This window comes from Oncorhynchus keta, chromosome 7 (genome assembly GCF_023373465.1).
Source record: "Oncorhynchus keta strain PuntledgeMale-10-30-2019 chromosome 7, Oket_V2, whole genome shotgun sequence".
In the NCBI taxonomy this organism is placed as follows: Eukaryota; Metazoa; Chordata; class Actinopteri; order Salmoniformes; family Salmonidae; genus Oncorhynchus; species Oncorhynchus keta.
The window spans coordinates 21,651,819-21,674,475 of NC_068427.1; the positions used below are offsets into that span (position 1 = coordinate 21,651,819).

The 22,657-nt window shown below is 43.7% G+C and overlaps 1 protein-coding gene across 1 annotated transcript; it reads left to right on the forward strand.

Annotated features, from left to right (window-relative positions):
• Window positions 1–4,997: 4,997 nt before the first annotated feature.
• LOC118371182 (TLR adapter interacting with SLC15A4 on the lysosome) lies at window positions 4,998–7,022 on the forward strand. Its single transcript, XM_035756542.2, has 2 exons — window positions 4,998–5,168; window positions 5,345–7,022. The coding sequence occupies exon 2, from the start codon at window positions 5,347–5,349 to the stop codon at window positions 6,538–6,540; it is 1,194 nt and encodes a 397-aa protein (XP_035612435.1). The 5' UTR covers window positions 4,998–5,168; window positions 5,345–5,346; the 3' UTR covers window positions 6,541–7,022.
• Window positions 7,023–22,657: the final 15,635 nt, after the last annotated feature.

Genomic DNA, 22,657 nt, shown 5'->3' on the forward strand with positions numbered 1-22,657 from the left:
ATTCCCTGTCTTAGGTCAGTTGGCATCACCACTTTATTTTAAGAATGTGAAATGTCAGAATAATAGTAGAGAGAATGATTTATTTCAGTTGTATTTCTTTAATTCCCAGTGGGTCAGAAGTTTACATACACTAAATTAGTATTTGGTAGAATTGCTTTTAAATTGTTCAACTTGGGTCAAGAATTTTGGGTAGCCTTCCACAAGCTTCCCACAGTAAGTTGAGGAATTTTCCTCCTAACAGAGCTGGTGTAACTCAGTCAAGTTTGTAGGCCTTCTTGATCGCACATGCTTTTTCAGTTCTGTACAAACATTTCTATAGGGTTGAGGTCAGGGCTTTGTGATTGCCACTCCAATACCTTGACTTTGTTGTCCTTAAGCCATTTTGCCACAACTTTGGAAGTATGCTTGGCGTCATTGTCCATTTGGAAGACCAATTTTTAACTTCCTTTAACTTCCTGACTGATGTCTTGAGATGTTGGTTCAATATATCCAGATAATTGTCCTCCTCATGATGCCATCTATTTGTAAAGTGCACTAGTCCCTCTTGCAGCAGCAAAGCACCCCCACAACATGATGCTGCCACCCTCGTGCTTCACGGTTGGGATGCTGTTCTTCGGCTTACAAGCCTCCCCCTTTAAACCTCCAAACATAACGATGGTCATTATGGCCAAACAGTTCTATTTTTGTTTCATCAGACCAGAGGACATTTCTCCAAAATGTATGATCTTTGTCCCTATGTGCAGTTGCAAAACGTATTCTGGCTTTTTTTGAGCAGTGGATTCTTCCTTGCTGATGGTCCTTTCAGGTTATGTTGATATCATACTTGTTTTGCTGTGGATAAAGATACTTTTGTACCTGTTTCCTCCAGTATCTTCACAAGGTCCTTTTCTGTTGTTCTGGGATTGGTTTGCACTTTTTGCACCAAAGTACGGTCATCTCAGGAGACAGAATGTATCTCCTTCCTGTGCGGTATGACAGCTGCGTGGTCTATGGTGTTTGTACTTGTGTACTTTTGTTTGTACAGATGAATGTGGTACCTTCAGGCATTTGGAAATTGCTCTCAAGGATGAACCAGACTTGTGGAGGTCTACAATTTTTTGTTCTGAGGTCTTTGTTCTGAGGTCTTGGCTGATTTCTTTTGACTTTCCCATGACGCAAAGAGGCACTGAGTTTGAAGGTAGGACTTGAAATACATCCACAGGTACTCCTCCAATTGACTCAAATGATGTCAGTTAGCCTATCAGAAGCTTCTAAAGCCATGACATCATTTTCTGGAATTTTCCAAGCTGTTTAAAGGCACAGTCAACTTAGTGGATGTAAACTTCTGACTCACTGGAATTGTGATACAGTGAATTTTAAGTGAAATAATCTGTCTGTAAACAATTGTTGGAAAAAATTACTTGTGTCATAAACAAAGTAGCCGAATTGCCAAAACTATAGTTTGCTAACAAGAAATTTGTGGAGTGATTGAAAAACGAGTTAATTATTCCAACCTAAGTGTATGTAAACTTCAGAATTCAACTGTATGGATATTTTTACTTGTTTTATTTTTAAAAATTCAAGCTGGAACACAGCCTTTCTAATCGACCTGGCCTGGTATCCTGGAAGGATATTGACCCCATCCTGTCAGTAGAGGATGCCTGGTTGCTCTTTAGAAATGCTTTCCTTGCCATCTTAAATAAGCATGGACCATTCAAAAAATGTAGAACTAAAAACAGATATAGCCCTTGGCTCACCCCAGACTTGACTGCCCTTGACCAGCACAAAAACATCCTGTGGCGTTCTGCATTAGCATCGAATAGCCCCCTTGATATGCAACTTTTCAGGTAAGTCAGGAACCATTATACTCAGTCAGTAAGGAAAGCAAAGGCTAGCTTCTTCAAACAGAAATTTGCATCCAGTAGCACTAATTCCAAAAAGGTTTGGGGCACTGTAGAGTCTATGGAGAATAAGAGTACCCCCTCCCAGCTGCCCACTGCTCTGAGGCGAGGAAACACTGTCACCACTGGTAAATCTATTCAATAAGCATTTTTCTATGGCTGGCCATGCTTTCCACCTGGTTACCCCTAACCCCGGCCAAAAGCAACTTTCCCAAGCCCCCCGCTTCTCCTTCACCCAAATCCAGACCTCTTCTGAAAGAGCTGCAAAATCTGTATCCCTACAAATCAGCTGGGCGAGACAATCTGGACCCTAAAGTCTTGCAACCCCTATTACTAGCCAGAAAATAACATTGTAGGATTTTTAATGAATTTATTTGCAATTTATGGTGGAAAATAAGTATTTGGTCAATAACAAAAGTTTATCTCAATACTCAATACTTGTTATATACCCGTTGTTGGCAATGACAGAGGACAAATGTTTTCTGTAAGTCTTCACATGGTTTTCACACACTGTTGCTGGTATTTTGGCCCATTCCTCCATGCAGTTCTCCTCTAGAGCAGTGAAGTTTTGGGGCTGTTGCTGGGCAACATGGACTTTCAACTCCCTCCAAAGATTTTCTATGGGGTTGAGATCTGGAGACTGCCTAGGCCACTCCAGGACCTTGAAATGCTTCTTACGAGGCCACTCCTTCGTTGCCCGGGCGGTGTGTTTGGGATCATTGTCATGCTGAAAGACCCAGCCACGTTTCAGCTTCAATGCCCTTGCTGATGGAAGGAGGTTTTCACTCAAAATCTCACGATACATGACCCCATTCATTCTTTCCTTTACTTTTCATTCTTTCCACCGCGCATCACGAGCCTGAGACACTCTACCAGACCCATGACTCATTCAGCTCCCACTCCCCCCTCCTTTATAGCAGAAGCCTGAAAGAAGTTTCCAAAGATGGTTGACATCTAGTGGAAGCCTTAGGAAGTGCAACTTGACCCATAGACCCTGTGTATATGATAGGCCAAGCTTTGAAAAACTACAAACCTCAGATTTCCCACTTCCTGGTTGGATTTTTCTCAGGTTTTCCCCTGCCATATGGGTTCTGTTATACTCACAGACATCATTCAAACAGTTTTAGAAACTTCAGAGTGTTTTCTATCCAATACTAATAATAACATGAATATATTAGCATCTGGGACAGAGTAGGAGGCAGTTCACTCTGGGCATGCTATTCATCCAAAAGTGAAAATGCTGCCCCCTATCCCAAAAAGGATTTAAAAAAAACAATTGACACCATTAATGCATTTGCAATGTTGTTTGAGTTGCTCCAAATAGATGAATTTACTACAACACTGCATCCAAGTTTCTTGACACAGGCGTTTCAAAGAGCTGTCAGTAAAGGCAAACTCATTAATATAAGCTCACTGAAAACAGCATGTTTTTTCAAACTTCCATGTAGATTTTTCAAAGACCTTGAGCATTTCTATCCCCCTAAAATATAATGGGTGACATTTCATTCACTCAAAAGGCTATTTTCCATGGGAATCAGAATGCCTGTTCGGGACCTTTAATGATAACATTTGCCTCCAGTAGGAAAACGCTTGGTGAGGTCCATAGGATTGAAAATGAACGAATTTCACTAACAAATAGAGTCGTGGGTGGCAACTACAATTCAGTCGAAAAGCAAGTCACTCTGGTAAATAAAGCTTTACAATAAGCAGTGTGTGGATTTAACACTGTTCCAGTGTCTGTACAGGTCCACACTTTCAGTGTTCATTTAATAAATTACGGATTACACTATGCATAATATCTGTCTAAATATCCCCTCCAAATAAATAATTAAGGTGACTGTGGTGTCATGTTTCAGGCCCTGTGAACACCATTGTTGCGCTGGTTCTTTGCTGGCCAACAGACGCAAGGCGAAGATCTGCAATCTGCATTGACTCATCTATTGACTAAGGAGCCCTAGACTGGAGAGTGAACACAAGAAAACGACCCCCCTCCCACCTCTACTCTGCAAATCTTTTCATGACTGCAATAGAACTATACAGTATATAGATTGTAAACTGAGGGATCCCCCAACACATTAATTGATTCCCTTATCAGATAGGCTCAACCCTCCATGGGCACCTATGGTTACACAATGTGTCAGAGCGGACCTGACTATGCAGGGCCTGGTTTCTAGCATAACACTGAGCTGCCCAAAGTCTTGGGTTTCAAACAGGAAATGATGAGTTGTGGTTGCATGACCACAGGTTGGAGCGTGAGGCCACACTTCCCTTTCTGTCACCTGTAAACAGACCAGACGCTTGGGCAGGGCCACGGCCACACACACACACACACACACACACACACACACACACACACACACACACACACACACACACACACACACACACACACACACACACACACACACACACACACACACACACACACACACACACACACACACACACACACACACACACACACACACACACACACACACACACACACACACACACACACACACACACACACACACACACACACACACACACACACACACACACACACACACACACACACACACACACACACACACACACACACACACACACACACACACACACACACACACACACACACACACACACACACACACACACACACACACACACACACACACACACACACACACACACACACACACACACACACACACACACACACACACACACACACACACACACACACACACACACACACACACACACACACACACACACACACACACACACACACACACACACACACACACACACACACACACACACACACACACTTTCTTCTGTCAGTTTGAGACATAAGGTGAAAGGGAGAGGCCAATTTATATTTGTTTGGCTTAGTGTGAAGTTTCTTTCTCCTTAAATCAATCTTTCCTTCCTCTTTTAAACCCCTCACCTGTGCTTTCCTTCCTCTTTTAAACCCCTGTGCTTTTTTCAGTGGAAAACAAAACTGTATTGTTTCATGTTCAGGACATTGACAGATGCTATGATGGAGGATATGGAAGACAGCCCTCTCACTTCCTCTTGGTCTTGTATAAAGCTTAAAGCAATGGTACCTACACTTGTCACAACCACTCACTCACACTGCTCTATGGTACTGCACTGGCTTGGTACAATAGACCTGGAGACACTTACATGAATAGAGCGAGGAGAGGAGCACACATCCAACTCAGAGCAACAGTTGGTGGACTGCATGACTGCTTGAAGAGTGTTGCGTCATTTGACGTGTTGCATCGTTTGAATTTGAAGGTAAGGAGTCAAAACAAAAATGCATTTTTCTCCCCAGTGTATGAATACATTGTAAAATATAAACAAATATATTCAAAAGGGACTCAAAGACAATCTGCTGTAAACTGACCAAAGACAGTTTATCCACAAGCTGCTGTAAACTGACCAAACGGCTGTATATGTGTGTTCCTTTCCAGCCATGCTGTGTGAGAGCATACTATGGAGCATGACCTACTGTAGTGACCAGGAGAGACTGGACCCTCTCCCCCCTGTGATAGAGCCCCCCACGAGTAGTGTGAGGCCTGGCTCACAGCAGGTTAAAGCCGGGCCCCTCTTCACACTCCAGGCCTCTCCAGACCAGCCAAGCAGAAAGGGCCACTCCATCCTGCCTAGAGTGGCCCAAGATCAGAGGCCCTCCCGGGTGAATGCCCAAATCCAGCCCCAGGGTTCTTCTCTACAGCAGGCCTTGAATTCCCAGAGGCCCCATCCTGGCAGACACATTTCCCCAGAGATGGAGATCCCTGGGCAGGCTCGTTCTGGTGGCGACGTCCCTTTCCTGGTGCCTTCTTCCTGCCAGAGCATCTGTCAGAACTACAGCGACCTCCACATCGGTGGGGACCAGGTGCTGCCTCTTTCAGATCACGATGGGGAGCTCCTGCCTTGCAGCGATACCCAGGCCGACGGCCCCTTCCTCTATTCCTGTGACGTCCTCCCAGCCGCAGATGACTCTCCCCCAGATCGGGCCTCTGAAGACAGGCCACTGCGTCCTTTCCAGGGGGGCTCAGGCTTGGGATCCTCCCGCTGGAGGGCGGGGAGCGGCCGCGACCAGAGCTTCCTCCTCCAGGGGTGTGAGGGGCCCCTCTCCAACTCACTGCTCAACCGCTACCTGGAGCACAAGCTACTGGACCTGTACCAGCAGTACATGCTGGAGAGCATGGCCCGGGAAGGGGGTTGTAATGAGGGTTTCCCCAGCCACCTGCTGGCTTCAGAGATGCTTCTTACCAGCCTGGATCAGATCACGTTGCAGCTGAGCCGTGAGGGCCACCTAGAAGCAGGCCGGGCCAAAGACATGGTGCTCAGCTGCCTGCTGAGGGTGGCCAGCGGCCTGCAGTCCAGTGAGATCAGTACTCCCCTGCTCCAGATCTCAACTGACCTGCAGCTCCCCACTGCTACTGCTGCTGCTGCTGCTGCTACTGTTACTACTGCTGTTACTGCTGCTACTACTACTGTTGCTGTTACTGCTGCTACTGTTACTACTGCTGTTACTACTGCTACTGTTGCTGCTGCTTCTACTTCTACTACTACTGCTGCTGGTGCTGGTGCTGGGGGCCTAGGAGTACCTCAGGGACCGCTCAACTTCACCACTGACCCCCCAGTTAAAGACATCCTTTGACCCCTGACCCCTGAAACAACTGCACTCAGAAACCGTCTTGTTACTGAGGTCCAACCAACTTGACTCAGTTCTCCTCCAGTACTAGACAGTTTCACTGTCCCCCTAGTTTTAAAAAACAGCCTCTGAACAGGGAAGGACCAGGAGGGAGTGTGTGCAGCAGCTATGTTTTTAACCTAATGGAACATGTAAATTGTTGCTACCTTACCTACTTTGGTATTACCTTCACTCAGACTCTGTCTATCCTCTCAGTTCCCCCTATACACCGTTCTCTCATGATGAAACGAAACAGCTGTCAAATAGTTGCAGTGATATAATATCGATATTGAGGTGGAAACGCAGTGGTGGAGAGTGAAGACATCTGCACTGTTGTCATGTTTTCATGAAGAGAACATGACCTTCTATCTAATGTTTTTATCTTGTTTTTTTGTCTGTGAAAAATCAATAAATATGTTGATCACACAAATGTCAGTTACTCTGATACGGATCCCACTACAGTGGATCGTTCCCAATACATTATCATAACAGTAGCGTACACTAAATGTAGTCCTGTGGTGATATAACATTTGAGTGGTCAAAGCGTTGGCGCAAACACTCAAATTGCTTCATTGAATGTCCAGGTAGATCTCACAACCATCTAGATAAGTTTGAGGTAGTTTTATGCGCCATAGACAGTAGCTGAGTTGTGAAGTGTGCTTTTTTCAAGCAACCACAAGAGGGGAGCCGAGAGTTGTATCTCTGCAGAACAGGCAGGAAGGCAGGCACAATCTCCTTCTGCCACATTTTTATTTCTTTGTCTCATGTTTCCTCTTTCTCTCTCTGTCTCTCTCTCTCTGTCTCTCTCTCTCTGTCTCTCTCTCTCTCTGTCTCTCTCTGTCTCTCTCTCTCTGTCTCTCTCTCTCTCTCTCTCTCTGTCTCTCTCTCTCTCTCTCTCTCTCTCTCTCTCTCTCTCTCTCTCTCTCTCTCTCTCTCTCTCTCTCTCTCTCTCTCTCTCTCTCTCTGTCTCTCTCTCTCTCTCTCTCTCTCTCTCTCTCTCTCTCTCTCTCTGTCTCTCTGTCTCTCTCTCTCTCTCTCTCTCTCTCTCTCTCTCTCTCTCTCTCTGTCTCTCTGTCTCTCTCTCTCTCTCTCTCTCTCTCTCTCTCTCTCTCTCTCTCTCTCTCTCTCTCTCTCTCTCTCTCTCTCTCTCTCTCTCTCTCTCTCTCTCTCTCTCTCTCTCTCTCTCTCTCTCTCTCTCTCTCTCTCTCTCTCTCTCTCTCTCTCTCTCTCTCTCTCTCTCTCTCTCTCTCTCTCTCTCTCTCTCTCTCTCTCTCTCTCTCTCTCTCTCTCTCTCTCTCTCTCTCTCTCTCTCTCTCTCTCTCTCTCTCTCTCTCTCTGTCCTGTCCTAACCCTCTCCTTGAACCCATCCAGCTAATGGGTTGTTATTTTCCACTCCCTGTTGTCTACTGCCAATGATGTTATCACAACTAAGTGTTAAATCTATTGTACAGGCCACACAAAACTTTGCTGTGTGTGTGTGTGTGTGGAGGTGTGTTCTGGGTCATCACTGAAAAACAAATGACAGTCCCACTAAGCACAAACCAGATGGGATGGCGTATCGCTGCAGAACACTTATTGGTGTCCTTTAGTTGTGGTTTCTTTGCAGCAATTCAAACATGAAGGCCTGATTCACTCAGTCTCCTCTGAACAGTTGATGTTGAGATGTGTCTTTTACTTGAACTCTGTGAAGCATTCATTTGGGCTGCAATTTCTGAGGCTGGTAACTCTAATGAACTTATCCTCTACAGCAGAGGTAACTCTGGGTCTTCCTTTCCTGTGGCGGTCCTCACGAGAGCCAGTTTCATCATAGCGCTTGATGGTTTTTGCGACTGCACTTGAAGAAACGTCCAAAGTTTTTGAAATGTTCCGTATTGACTGACCTTCATCTTTTAAAGTAATGATGGACTGTCCTTTCTCTTTGCTTATTTGAGCTGTTCTTGGCATAATATGGCAAGTCTTTTACCAAATAGAGCTATCTTCTATATACCACCTCTATCTTGTCACAACACAACTGATTGGCTCAAACGCATTAAGAAGGAAAGAAATTCCACAAATGAACTTCTAACAAGGCACACCTGTTAATTTAAATGCATTCCAGGTGACTACCTCAAGAAGCTGGTTGAGAGAATGCCAAGAGTATGCAAAGCTGTCATTTAAGTAAAGGGCGGCTACTTTGAAGAATCTCAAATATAAAACATATTCTGATTTGTTTAACACTTTTTTTGTGTTATTTCATAGGTGTGTCCAAAATGTAGTACTGTATGACTGGTACTGTATGTATGTCTGTGTGAGTAGATGTACATGTTTGTGTGAAATTCTGCATGTGTGTGTAGTTGTACCTGTGTATGTGTATGTCTATGCTTCTGCTGCCTCTACAAAGCCTGAGACTCATGTAAAGATAAGAATCTATGCTCACCATGGTTTTATTTTAGGGACAGCTGCTGACACGTCCACATGAACAAAATTAAAAACAAAACCAGCTACGCTTGAACATCAGTGGGACTCAACTCCATTGCTGTTTATTTTTCACATTTCCTTCGATTTGAAGGAACCATTGCACAATTTTGTCTCAGCGCAGCAGTGGCCGTCTGAGCCAGTGTTTGATCAGCTTCGATGTTTCCTGTCCAAACACACAGCAACTGGAGGGAACTGTGTTCACAAAGCGGAGCTCTGTAGTCAAGGCCTGTGTGAAGTCTCAAGGCCGTGGAGACACATGTTTAGTATTTCTGCTTTTATCTGGCTCCATCAGCCTAGGTATGAGTATAAACAACCTAGTCCGGTCAGACATAAACAAAAACACACACGTAAATATGATTCGCACACACTCACGCACACGAAAGCACGCACACACACACACCGCACTTCCAGTCCCCACAGTGTGAGCATATTCAAACAAACTGATTTCCAGAGACCTTGAAAGACAGAATGAAAAACAGGCCTGTTTTTTTCCAACTGAGGTTTGGGATAGTAGAGATGGCTGAATGCAAGGCTTTAACACTACAAGACCTAGTGGGCTTGTACATAAAACCCTACCACTCCATTGCATTTCAAACTTGTAGGCTTGTATTGCCAGAGAGATCAAAAACACACAAAGAAATCTACATATTTTAGCAATGTCTTTACCTGACCAGGTAACAACCAAAATATGATGTTCTTCCCAGGCATTGATGTCGTAAATAAAACAGATTTACCTGGTTGTAATATGATGTTCTTCTCAGGCATTGATGTCGTAAATAAAACAGATTTACCTGGTTGTAATATGATGTTCTTCTCAGGCATTGATGTCGTAAATAAAACAGATTTACCTGGTTGTAATATGATGTTCTTCCCAGGCATTGATGTCAAAAATAAAACAGATTTACCTGGTTGTAATATGCTTAACTGATAGCTCTTAAACTAGACTTTTACCAGAAAATTACATCTCATGTCAAATTTGACTCATTGGGATTTAGCAACCTTTGCGGTTTTCTGCTTGAGTGACGTACAGAGTATCAGGCATCCATCAAATCTTTATTCATTTGTTTTATGAACTAAACCAAAGCAAATGTCAGGATGCTAAGTTTGATGAATAACCTCCATAGAGGAAACCTTGATCATTACTTTGTGTTTGGCTCACAGAAAGCAGACAGTCTGATGTCCCAGTGAACGAGAAGAAACCACAAAAGGAGAGCGGGACTGAAAAGGAAAATGAAGGACAAGGTGAGGACAATTCAAAAAGAGAAATAAACTTCTGCTCTGACGAAACAGTGGCGCAGTGAAGCTATCAGTCGGGGCTGAATAGGAGCTTTGGAGTGTCTTTCAGGGGTTCATAAAGTAATTTCCGGGACACAAAGAGCTTTTAACACAGAGGTCGAGAGAGGCAAGGACGCAGGATTTCATCACACACAAGGCCACTGTGATTCTTGTCACTGGCGCAGGCTTTGTGCCTTTCTCCGCTGTCACTTTTTTCCTCCAGAACGAAACCTTCATAAAATGTTGTCTGGTTAATTGTCAGGTTGATGTGTGTGTAGTCTGTATAATTAGAGAAAACCTTATTGTGTCCCAGCCTTCGTTGTGATTTTGCTGGTAACCAGCCGCCGTTGTGCTTTCACCAGTGACCAGCCTTCACTGTGTTTTCGATGATGACCATCCTTTGTTGTGTTTTTTCTGGTGTCCAGCCTTCGCTGTGTTTTGGACATTGGTCACCAGCCTGGCATATGCTGGTCACTAGCAAAACCAGCATCAAGTCACATGGTGGTGGCTTGCAAAAGGATTTTGAAATCTTATTGGAATCCAACATGGTTGGGGATATCCAACAATTGGAACTTTTATTCACCCACAATATGCTATCAGAATGACTGCCAGTGCTAGAAATGAGACTACCTGAATCAATCAATGTATATTCAAAAACACAGATATTGAAGCAGACTGCGCTGACCAACTAGCAAGTTAATTATATTTTCTTATTACAGGAAAGCTTACAACATTAGGTCACTTTTATTGACAACATGTTCACCAATGCTGTAGAAATCTGCTCTAAAGAAGTACCGACACCCATCAGATATAGTGATCATAATATAATAACCATATCTATGAAAACCAAAGTTCCAAAGACTGGACCTAAAATAGAGTATAAGCGATCATACAAGAGATTTTGCAATGATTCCTATGTTGAACATGTGAAAAAATATTTGTTGGTCTGATGTGTGTAATGGGGACCATCCTGACGCTGCACTTAAAGTATGTCACATGTGCTCCCTCTCCGGCCTCTAGGTCACCAGGCTGCTCGTTATGGCGCACACCTGTCACCATCGTTACGCACACCTGCGCGTCAGCAGACTCACCGGGACTCCATCACTTCCCTGATTACCTTCCCTGTATATGTCACTTCCTTTGGTTCTTTCCACAGGTGTTATTGTTTCGGTTTCATGTCTGTGTGCTGTTAGTGGTTCATGTCTGTGTGCAGTTAGTGGTTCATGTCTGTGTGCTGTTAGTGGTTCATGTCTGTGTGCTGTTAGTGGTTCATGTCTGTGTGCAGTTAGTGGTTCATGTCTGTGTGCTGTTAGTGGTTCATGTCTGTGTGCAGTTAGTGGTTCATGTCTGTGTGCAGTTAGTGGTTCATGTCTGTGTGCTGTTAGTGGTTCATGTCTGTGTGCTGTTAGTGGTTCATGTCTGTGTGCTGTTAGTGGTTCATGTCTGTGTGCAGTTAGTGGTTCATGTCTGTGTGCTGTTAGTGGTTCATGTCTGTGTGCTGTTAGTGGTTCATGTCTGTGTGCTGTTAGTGGTTCATGTCTGTGTGCTGTTAGTGGTTCATGTCTGTGTGCTGTTAGTGGTTCATGTCTGTGTGCTGTTAGTGGTTCATGTCTGTGTGCTGTTAGTGGTTCATGTCTGTGTGCAGTTAGTGGTTCATGTCTGTGTGCTGTTAGTGGTTCATGTCTGTGTGCTGTTAGTGGTTCATGTCTGTGTGCTGTTAGTGGTTCATGTCTGTGTGCTGTTAGTGGTTCATGTCTGTGTGCTGTTAGTGGTTCATGTCTGGGTGCTGTTAGTGGTTCATGTCTGTGTGCTGTTAGTGGTTCATGTCTATGTGCAGTTAGTGGTTCATGTCTGTGTGCAGTTAGTGGTTCATGTCTGTGTGCTGTTAGTGGTTCATGTCTGTGTGCTGTTAGTGGTTCATGTCTGTGTGCTGTTAGTGGTTCATGTTTGTGTGCTGTTTGTGGTTCATGTCTGTGTGCTGTTAGTGGTTCATGTCTGTGTGCTGTTAGTGGTTCATGTCTGTGTGCTGTTAGTGGTTCATGTATGTGTGCTGTTAGTGGTTCATGTCTGTGTGATGTTAGTGGTTCATGTCTGTGTGCTGTTAGTGGTTCATGTCTGTGTGCTGTTAGTGGTTCATGTCTGTGTGCTGTTAGTGGTTCATGTCTGTGTGCTGTTAGTGGTTCATGTCTGTGTGCAGTTAGTGGTTCATGTATGTGTGCTGTTAGTGGTTCATGTCTGTGTGCAGTTTGTGGTTCATCTCTGTGTGCAGTTAGTGGTTCATCTCTGTGTGCAGTTAGTGGTTCGTGTAGGTGTGCTGTTAGTATTTCTTGTTTTAGTATTATGTCCTGTTTATTTGATTAAAACACCCACTCCCTGAACCAGCTTTCTGACTCTCAACGCATATCGTTACAAAGTATTTATGAAATTGCTTATTCGGTTACTAATAAGCACGCACCCATTAAGAAAATTACTGTAAAAACGGTTAAATTCCCATGGATTGATGAAGAATAGAAAACATGTATCCTTGAGAGGGATGAGGCAAAAGGAATGGCAAATAAGTCTGGCTGCACAGGGTCAGCAGTGCTCTACTTGCCTCAAGGATATGCCAGCTTTGTCCTCTGTACTAAAGAGACAGCGCCAGACACGGTCAAACCACTTTTACCGTAGCTGCCTCCTGGTCCGTCCAAAGAAAAGGATAGTGAGAGAGAGGGACACAACCCCAGAAAATCCCCAACATGCAGGGTTGTGCAATGAAGCGAAACCAAAGATTGCATTAACAGGGAGTGCCCCGCCTTCATTTCAAAATGCAGTGAAAGTAAGGTAAACAAGTCATTTTTCAACCTTAATTAATTAATTAAACTATAAAAATACTTTTTTTTTCAGTATCCAGTAACTTACTGCCAAATCACGGGTAATTGTTAAGTGTTCCATAAGCACATCTAGAGTACCCTATAAGTATAATTGGTTCTATCTTTGTTTTTTAACCCAGTATTCTTATAGGGCAGGGGTTATGATGGAGGCAAAACCATAAACAACAACAACACACACACACACACACACACACACACACAGTGTTAGAGCAACATCAGAAAAGGTGACTGGACTCAGGTTAATGTGCAACACTGGGGCCCCACAAGGGTGCGTTCTGAGCCCTCTCCTGTACTCCCTGTTCACCAACGACTGCGTGGCCATGCACGCCTCCAACTCAATCATCAAGTTTGCGGATGACACTACAGTGGTAGGCTTGATTACCAACAACGACAAGACGGTCTACAGGGAGGAGGTGAGGGCCCTTGGAGTGTGGTGTCAGGAAAATAACCTCACACTCAACGTCAACAAAAAAAAGGAGATGATCGTGGACTTCAGGAAACAGCAGAGGGAGCACCCCCCCACGATCTACATCAACGGGACAGTAGTGGAGAGTGTAGTAAGTTTTAAGTTCCTCGGCATACACATCACAGACAAACTGAATTGGTCCACCCACACAGACAGCGTGGTGAAGAAGGTGCAGCAGCGCCTCTTCAACCTCAGGAGGCTGAAGAAATTTGGCTTGTCACCAAAAGCACTCACAAACTTTTACAGATGCACAATCGAGAGCATCCTGTCGGGCTGTATCACCGCCTGGTACGGAAACTGTATCACTAGCTTCTTTAAACAACGCCACTTAATATAATGTTTACATACCCTACATTACTCATCTCATATGTATATACTGTACTCTATACCATCTACTGCATCTTGCAATCTTGATGTAATACATGTATCACTAGCCACTTTAAAATGTTTACATACCCTACATTACTCATCTCATAAGTATATACTGTACTCTATACCATCTATTGCATCTTGCCTATGCCGTTCTGTACCATCACTCATTCATATGTCTTTAAGTACATATTCTTCATCCCTTTACACTTGTGTGTAGAAGATAGTTGTTGTGGAATTGTTAGGTTAGATTACTCATGGGTTATTACTGCATTGTCGGAACTAGAAGCACAAGCATTTCGCTACACTCGCATTAACATCTGCTAACCATGTGTATGTGACAAATACAATTTGATTTGATTTGTATATACTTCAATGGCAGCCCTTCTAATTAGATATTAATTTACATCTGTTCAGAAGCCACAATGCTTATCCTCATTGTTGGGATGGCCTTGAGAAGGTTGGTTGTTTGTGATTACATACACTGGGCGACCTAGCATCGAAGCCCTAGCTAACACACTGGAACGCCCAAAGCTGCTCTGTATCCGGCTGATTGAAATGTGGACACACACACACACACACACACACACACACACACACACACACACACACACACACACACACACACACACACACACACACACACACACACACACACACACACACACACACACACACAGGGAGAGAGAGAGAGAGAACAGGAGAGCACACATTCCCCGGTCAGTTAGCAGCTCAAGGTCTGTGCGCTGCCTGCCTGTGTCGGGCGAGTGACCTTGGCTCAGCCAGAGTCCAGGAGAGAGACCTTGAGAGACAGCAGGCCAGCAAGACGGGGCTGAGAGAGGGAGCAGAGAGGGGGACAGGCAGACAGCAGACCATAATGGGCTAATGCATCTCCACATATCACCCCATACCCTATACTAATGATTTGGACATTCTACACACATCTACTTTAACACTTACTGAAAAGCAGCTGTGTTCAGGCGTTGTAAACCGTTTAGGGAAGAGAACCAAATAAAAAGAACCTCATTTTCAGGGGAACAGAAACAGAACTGGGAACTAAAGTTATCTCTTGTTTTCTGGACAGAACCATTATTTTAAAATCTTGAGAACTGGTTAATAACGTTATTTTTAGTTCCAAAAATATTCCTAATATCTAATTGTGTGAAGTCATATACACACAATAAGGTAACACTTTACATCAGGGATCATCAACTAGATTCAACCACGGACCGATTTTTTCTTGAGCAGATGGTCGGGGGTCCGGAACATAACAAATAATTAGTAGACTGCAAATTGACCGCAAGAAGCCCAAACAGATATAATATTTAAATAAAACAATCATTTCAAACATAACTTACATTTATATACGATCGCATGTGCCTCTATTATACGTGGGAATATTTGGGAACACATTTCCAACATTAAAATCACTTGGAGCTGATTTCCTGCTGATTTTACAGTGTTTTATGTCCAACATTGAAAATACAAAAAAACAAACAAACAATGAACAACATACATGTTTATAGCAGGTCCTAATGGATTTCATTGGTTGACTTTAAGTGTTTACCCACAATACTATCATTCATATTGCATATTACAATTAGGGGGAAATACTCTATTCTGTCTATTCTGTATTTTTTTCCCCTATCTATCTTTTCTTCCATTACTGCCTCTCCCTCTCTTTCCCTCCTCCTCTATCAGCCAACCCCCCTCCCTGCTGTCTGTTCCTGGCACGGCAACGTTGTTATTAGTGTCCTAATTTACGTCCATATGCAAACATGACCCTGTCCGCTCGGAGCCCACAGGCAGAATATTCAAAAGGAAGTCACCGTGAGACCAATAAAGGATGACACATGCACAGACATAGATTACCTCAGAACAGCCATTTCATATTTCACAGAGCACCTCAAACACACACACGCACGCACAGATGCAGACAGACACACACCCTGATACACGTACACACAACGTAACTCCACCCCCCTTTGGAGCAGACTGACATTGGCTTTACATAAAAATATATATTCTCCCATGCCGTGTGCGTACATTAGTGGGTGTCTGTATCTATGTGAAGGCTATACATAACAGGAGGCAATAAGTCACATTTGTACATAGAATCTACATACACAGCAAATTCTTCAGTGTTAAAACCAAGACTGACAGTATTACATAACACCGGGCCAGTGTCTATACGGGTTCACACTTTTAAGTTAGCACTGTGCTTAGTGCTGATGCTGTTACACTTTGTCAGTGTTAGGGAATTAACACGTTCAGTGTTACATGCAATAACACCTCATATAGTTTTTTTAACACAAAGTTTAAACTGAGTGTACAAATCATTAGGAAAAACCTTCCAAATATTGAATAGCACCCCTGTCACGGCCGTCAAAAGAAGTGGACCAAAGTGCAGCGTGGTGAGCCTACATTTACCTTTTATTTAAAATGTCACCAACAAAACAACAAACGAAGAAACAACCATGAAGCTTACAGGGCTATAGTGCCACTAAACAAAGTCACTACCCACACTGAAAGGAGGGGGAAAAAAGGGCTACCTAAGTATGATTCCCAATCAGAGACAACAATAGACAGCTGTCCCTGATTGAGAACCATACCCGGCCAAAACATAGAAACAAAGAAACATAGAAAACAAAACATAGAATGCCCACCGCACATCACACCCTGACCTAACCAAATAAATAAATAATACGTATCTCTAAGGTCAGGGTGTGACAACCCCGTTGTTCCCTCAGAACTGCCTCAATTAATTGGGACATGTACCTAGCACCATATCCCGTTCAAAGGCACTTAAATGTTCTCTTGTCCACTCACCCTTTGAATTGCACATATTTTAAGTTGAAAAAATAAAGGAGAGCCGCACACTCTGGGAGCTCAGATGCGAAAATATTTATGTCCATATTTATGTGATTTTTGTGATTTTGCTATTGTAAATGTTTGTAGGCTTATGTAGCCAAATTGTATCTATGATCGTACACTATCAATTTATGTTTTCTTGTATGCTATTTTAATATATGAGAATTAACCAATGATATCAGGCCACACCCGGCCATGATTACAGACACCTGTGTGTGTCTTTTTACACTATATAAATGAGTCACCTCGCAGTGTTTGTCATTATACCTTGATGAAGACAGCTTGTCTGTCAAAATGGTAGACATAAATACTTTTGCGTCTGAGCTCCTAGAGTGTGTGGCTCACCTTTATTATTTTAAGAGTTCCACTCCACTAGCCAGCGCCTCGCCTAAATAGCTGTGAGTTTCTTTCGCCTCTACATATTTTAAGTTAACCTGTCTCTTCTCCTTCATCTATACTGACTGAAGTGGATTTATGTGACATCAATAAGGGATCATAGCTTTCATCTGGATTCACCTGGTCAGTTTATGTCATGGCATGAGCAGGTGTTCCTAATGTTCTGTACACTCAGTGTACATAGTTTGCACAAATGGTGTTCATTTTAACCATCACACCAAGAAGTCCATATCTATTGACAAGGTGTCGGTATAAGAACACCACAATAATATTTACAAGTCTTGATTGCTACATGCTCTTTTGTAAACATTTATACAGACTAACCTCCAATATCATTTCCCAGTGTGCCTTTTTAAATTGTAGTTACCACCCGTGACCATTTGTTAGTGACAGAGACATGGTTGTTGAATTTGTTCATTTTCAGTCCTGTGGACTTCACCATATGAATTTCTACTGTAGGTGAATGTTATCATTAAAATGAAACTGTTTATGACAATACATTACATACTAATATTGAGTTGCTCCTCCTCTTGCCCTCAGAACCGTGACATGGACTCTACAAGGTGACGACAGAGTTCCACAGGGATGCTGGCCCATGTTGACTCCAATGCTTCCCACAGTTGTGTCAAGTTGGCTGGATGTCCTTTGGGTGGTGGACCATTCTTGATACACACAGGACATTGTTGAGTGTGAACAACCCAGCAGGGTTTTGACACAATTAAACCAGTGCACCTGGCATCTACTACGTTCAAAGACACTTACATATTTCTTTTCCCATTTAGCCCTCTGAATAGCACACAATCCATGACTCAATTGTCTTAAAAATAATTTGTTAACCTGTCTCCTCCCCTTCATCTACACTGATTGAATTCGATTTAACGTCATTCACCTGCAACCTGCATTCAGAATGACTGTCAGTGTGAGGAATATTAATAATGGCACCTACCTAAACCATTTAAACTGGAACAACCATTTCAGTAACAGGTTCAATAAATCTGATTGGATTAGTTTAGGAAAATGTATGTTATTTATCTTTGTGTAGCATAAGGTTAATAATTCAACCAATGTACATGCAAAAAACACATTCACTACATGACCAAAACTATGTGGACACCTTGTCGAACATCTCATTCCAAAATCCTGGGCATTAATATTGAGTTGCCCCCCCCCCTTGCTGCTTTAACAGCCTCCACTCTTCTGGGAAGACTTTCCACTAGATGTTGGAACATTGCGGCAGGGACTTGCTTCCATTCAGCCACAAGCATTAATGAAGTTAGGCACTGATATTGGGAAATTAGGCCTTGCTCGCAGTCGGTGCTCCAATTCATCCCAAAGGTGTTCAAATGTGTTCGATGGAGTTGAGGCTCTGTGCACAGGGGCATTGTCATGCCGAAACAGGAAAGGGCCTTCCTCACTGTTGCCACAAAGTTGGCAACACAGAATCGTCTAGAATGTCACTGTATGCTGTAGCATTAAGATTTCCCTTCACTGGAACTAAGGGGCCTAGTCCAAACCCAGATTAGTCCGTTGGACTGCCAGATGCTGAAGCATGATTCATCACTCCAGAGAACATGTTTCCACTGCTCTAGAATTCAATGGTGGCAAGCTTTACACCACTCCAGCCGATTCTTGGCATTGCGCATGGGGATCTTATGATTGTGTGCGGCTACTAGGCCACTAAAACCCATTTCATGAAGCTCCCAACAAACAGTTCTTGTGATCATGTTGCTTCCAGAGGCAGTTTGGATCTCGGTAGTAAGTGTTGCAACTGAGGACAGACTATTTCTACTCAATACACACTTCAGCAGTCCTGTTGAACTGTTGTTGCTCCTAGATGTTTCCACTTCACAATAACAGCACTTGCAGTTCTACCATGTCAGAAATGTTCTGAACTGACTTTTCAGAAAAGTGGCATCCTATGATGGTGCCACATTGAAAGTCACTAAGCTTTTCAGTAAGGCCATTCTACTGACAATGTTTTGTCTATGGAGATTGCATGGCTTTGTGCTCGATTTTATACACCTGTCAGCAACGGGTGTGGCTGAAATAGCCAAATCCACTCATTTGAAGGGATGTTCACATACCTTTGTGTATATAGTGTGCATTAAAAACAATCCTAAGCAATCTAGCTGCAGTAGAGCATGCTGGGAAATAATGATGGGTGTGGTTTTGATGGGATTGTTTTACTCTCCACAGAGTAAAACTGACACAATCACACTCTTACGTTCTACACTGGTTATTAACACCAACACTGGGGTTATTTACACCACTAGGTAACACTGGCCAATATGCTGTGTACCGTAAGTAGTAGGCTAGAGAGGGGAGACAGAGAGCAAAAGAAGAACAGAGAGAGAGAGAGGACAAAAGAGATACATGGAGTAAAGATCTGGATCGTGAACCTGAGAAAGAGGTAAAGGGAAATATAAAAAAAGCACAGAATAGAAGAAAGGGAGAGGAGTAGCAAGAGAAAAGAATATAAGAGAGAGGAGAATAGAGACAATAAGTGAATAAAATGAAGTGGTGAGAACAGCTTTTACCAAACTAGGGGTCTGCTAGATGTGGTCTGCTAGATGTGGTCTGCTAGATGTGGTCTTCTAGATGTGGTCTGCTAGATGTGGTCTTCTAGATGAGGTCTTCTAGATGTGGTCTGCTAGATGCAGTCTTCTAGATGCGGTCTGCTAGATGCGGTCTTCTAGATGCGGTCTGCTAGATGCGGTCTTCTCGATGCGATCTTCTAGATGCAGTCTTCTAGATTAGGTCTGCTAGATGTGGTCTGCTAGATGAGGTCTTCTAGATGAGGTCTTCTCGATGCGGTCTTCTAGATGCGGTCTGCTAGATGCGGTCTGCTAGATGCGGTCTGCTAGATGCGGTCTTCTAGATGCGGTCTGCTAGATGCGGCCTTCTAGATGCGGCCTGCGAGATGCGGTCTTCTAGATGCGGTCTTCTAGATGCAGTCTTCTAGATGCGGTCTGCTAGATGCGGTCTTCTCGATGCGATCTTCTAGATGCAGTCTTCTAGATGAGGTCTGCTAGATGTGGTCTGCTAGATGAGGTCTTCTAGATGAGGTCTGCTAGATGCGGTCTTCTCGATGCGGTCTTCTAGATGCGGTCTGCTAGATGCGGTCTGCTAGATGCAGTCTTCTAGATGCGGTCTGCTAGATATGGTCTGCTAGATGCGGTCTGCTAGATGCGACCTTCTAGATCCGGCCTGCTAGATGCGGCCTGCTAGATGCCGCCTTCTAGATGCGGTCTGCTAGATGCGGTCTGCTGGATGTGGTCTGCTAGATGCGGCCTTCTAGATGTGGTCTTCTTGATGAGGTCTTCTAGATGAGGTCTTCTAGATAAGGTATTCTAGATGAGGTCAGCTAGATGTGGTCTGCTAGATGTGGTCTGCTGGATGTGGTCTGCTGGATGTGGTCTGCTAGATGTGGTCTGCTGAATGTGGTCTTCTAGATGCGGTCTTCTAGATGCGGTCTGCTAGATGCGGTCTTCTAGATGTGGTCTTCTTGATGAGGTCTTCTAGATGAGGTCTTCTAGATAAGGTCATCTAGATGTGGTCCGCTGGATGTGGTCTGCTGGATGTGGTCTTCTAGATGCGGTCTTCTAGATGCGGTCTTCTAGATGCGGTCTGCTAGATGTGGTCTGCTAGATGTGGTCTTCTAGATGCGGTCTGCTTAGATGTGGTCTTCGAGATGCGGTCTCCTAGATGTGGTCTGCTTGATGTGGTCTTCTAGATGCGGTTGTAATAAACAGAGCGGGTTATGTTTTCTTCATGATTAAATATTAAATTAAGGTTCAATAAATGTTTTAAATACAAATTCACACAAATGTGGCTCACAATATTCACACAAATATTTTGAACGGTTTAAGCTAAAAACATTAGGACCCCATCACTGAAAGATAAGACTAAGGAACACTTATGTTCCCTCTTCAATGCCCACAAGCCGCTCATGACTGGGTAGAACAGAGTGGACAAGAACAGGCACTAAATCAGACTGGGGAACTGTTATTTTCTATACAGAAGATCTTCTTACCTGATGATTTCCTTTCTGATGTATTTCAGTCACTTCAAACCATACTTCCTTCAGATTGAAATACTGTCAACAGTACTGTCAGACTGATTTGTAATAGACTGTCATAACCCCAATTTAAAAAGTAAACAGTGGCCGTTGATTACGTAACCTTTTTTACATGGTGGGGTCATTAACATTTTTTGTTATCAAAATGGCCAACATTTTGGGAACCCCTGCTGTAAAGGAAGCAGAAGCAGAGACAGACAGATGTGTATGGATTCAGTTGCATGTTGCAGACTTATGGCTTTGACCTTGACTACCTCGCCCCCTCCCTCCTCCTCCCCCATCTTCCCCCTGTCCTTCTCAACCTTGGCTAATCCACCTCTTCCTCCACTTACTCTGTCCTTTCACCAGCAATGGCAATGGCAGGTGCATGAGTGCGCGTCTCTGTAGTTTGAGAGATGACTCACATTGTACTTTTTTTTATAGATTGCTCTTTGCTTCTTGTTTATTTTGCTTGTTATTTATATACCGTGCAGTACAGCCTCTAATAATGAATTGTGTCTACCTTACTCTCTCTCTCTCTATCTATCTCTTTCTATCATGGAGTCATTATGGGTAAATCCAGTAGTTAATAAATGTAGTTCAGTGACAGTTCCATCATCTCACAACATCTCACAATGAACAAACAAACACTGGCTACTGTTTACCCCCTTCACACACACACACACACACACACACACACACACACACACACACACACACACACACACACACACACACACACACACACACACACACACACACACACACACACACACACACACACACACACACACACACACACACACACACACACACACACACACCCCCTCCTCTCTCCTTCTGCCACATTTTTATTTCTTTGTCTCATGTTTCCTCTCTCTCCCTCTCTCTCTCTCCCTGTCCCCCACTCTCTCCCAGTTCCCCACTCTCTCCTACACACCCTTTCTCTCCAATCTCCTCCCTCTCCTACACACCCTTTCCTCTCTCCCTGTCCCCCACTCTCTCTCTCTGTCTCCATCTCTCTATCACACTCACTCTCTCTTTCTATCTCTCTGTCTCTCTCTCCCTGTCCCCCACTCTCTCCCAGTTACCCACTCTCTCTTCCTCCCTGGCTCTCTCAGTCTCTCTCGCTCTTTCTCTCTCTCCTGTAACAGTGTACAAGGTTGGTACACAAACCCAAGGTTGGCCTGTTCACAGCAAACAAAGCAGCAGATGCCAAGCAGCCTTGGCTGCATGTGGGAGAAAACTACTGTGCTACACAGCAAATTGGGCAGTGAGTAAAATAGTCCCATCAAAACCACACCCATCATTATCACATTTCCC

Coding starts and splice junctions, on each gene's coding strand:
- LOC118371182 (XM_035756542.2), top strand. CDS start 5,347: ATGCTGTGTGAGAGCATACTATGGAGCATGACCTACTGTAGTGACCAG.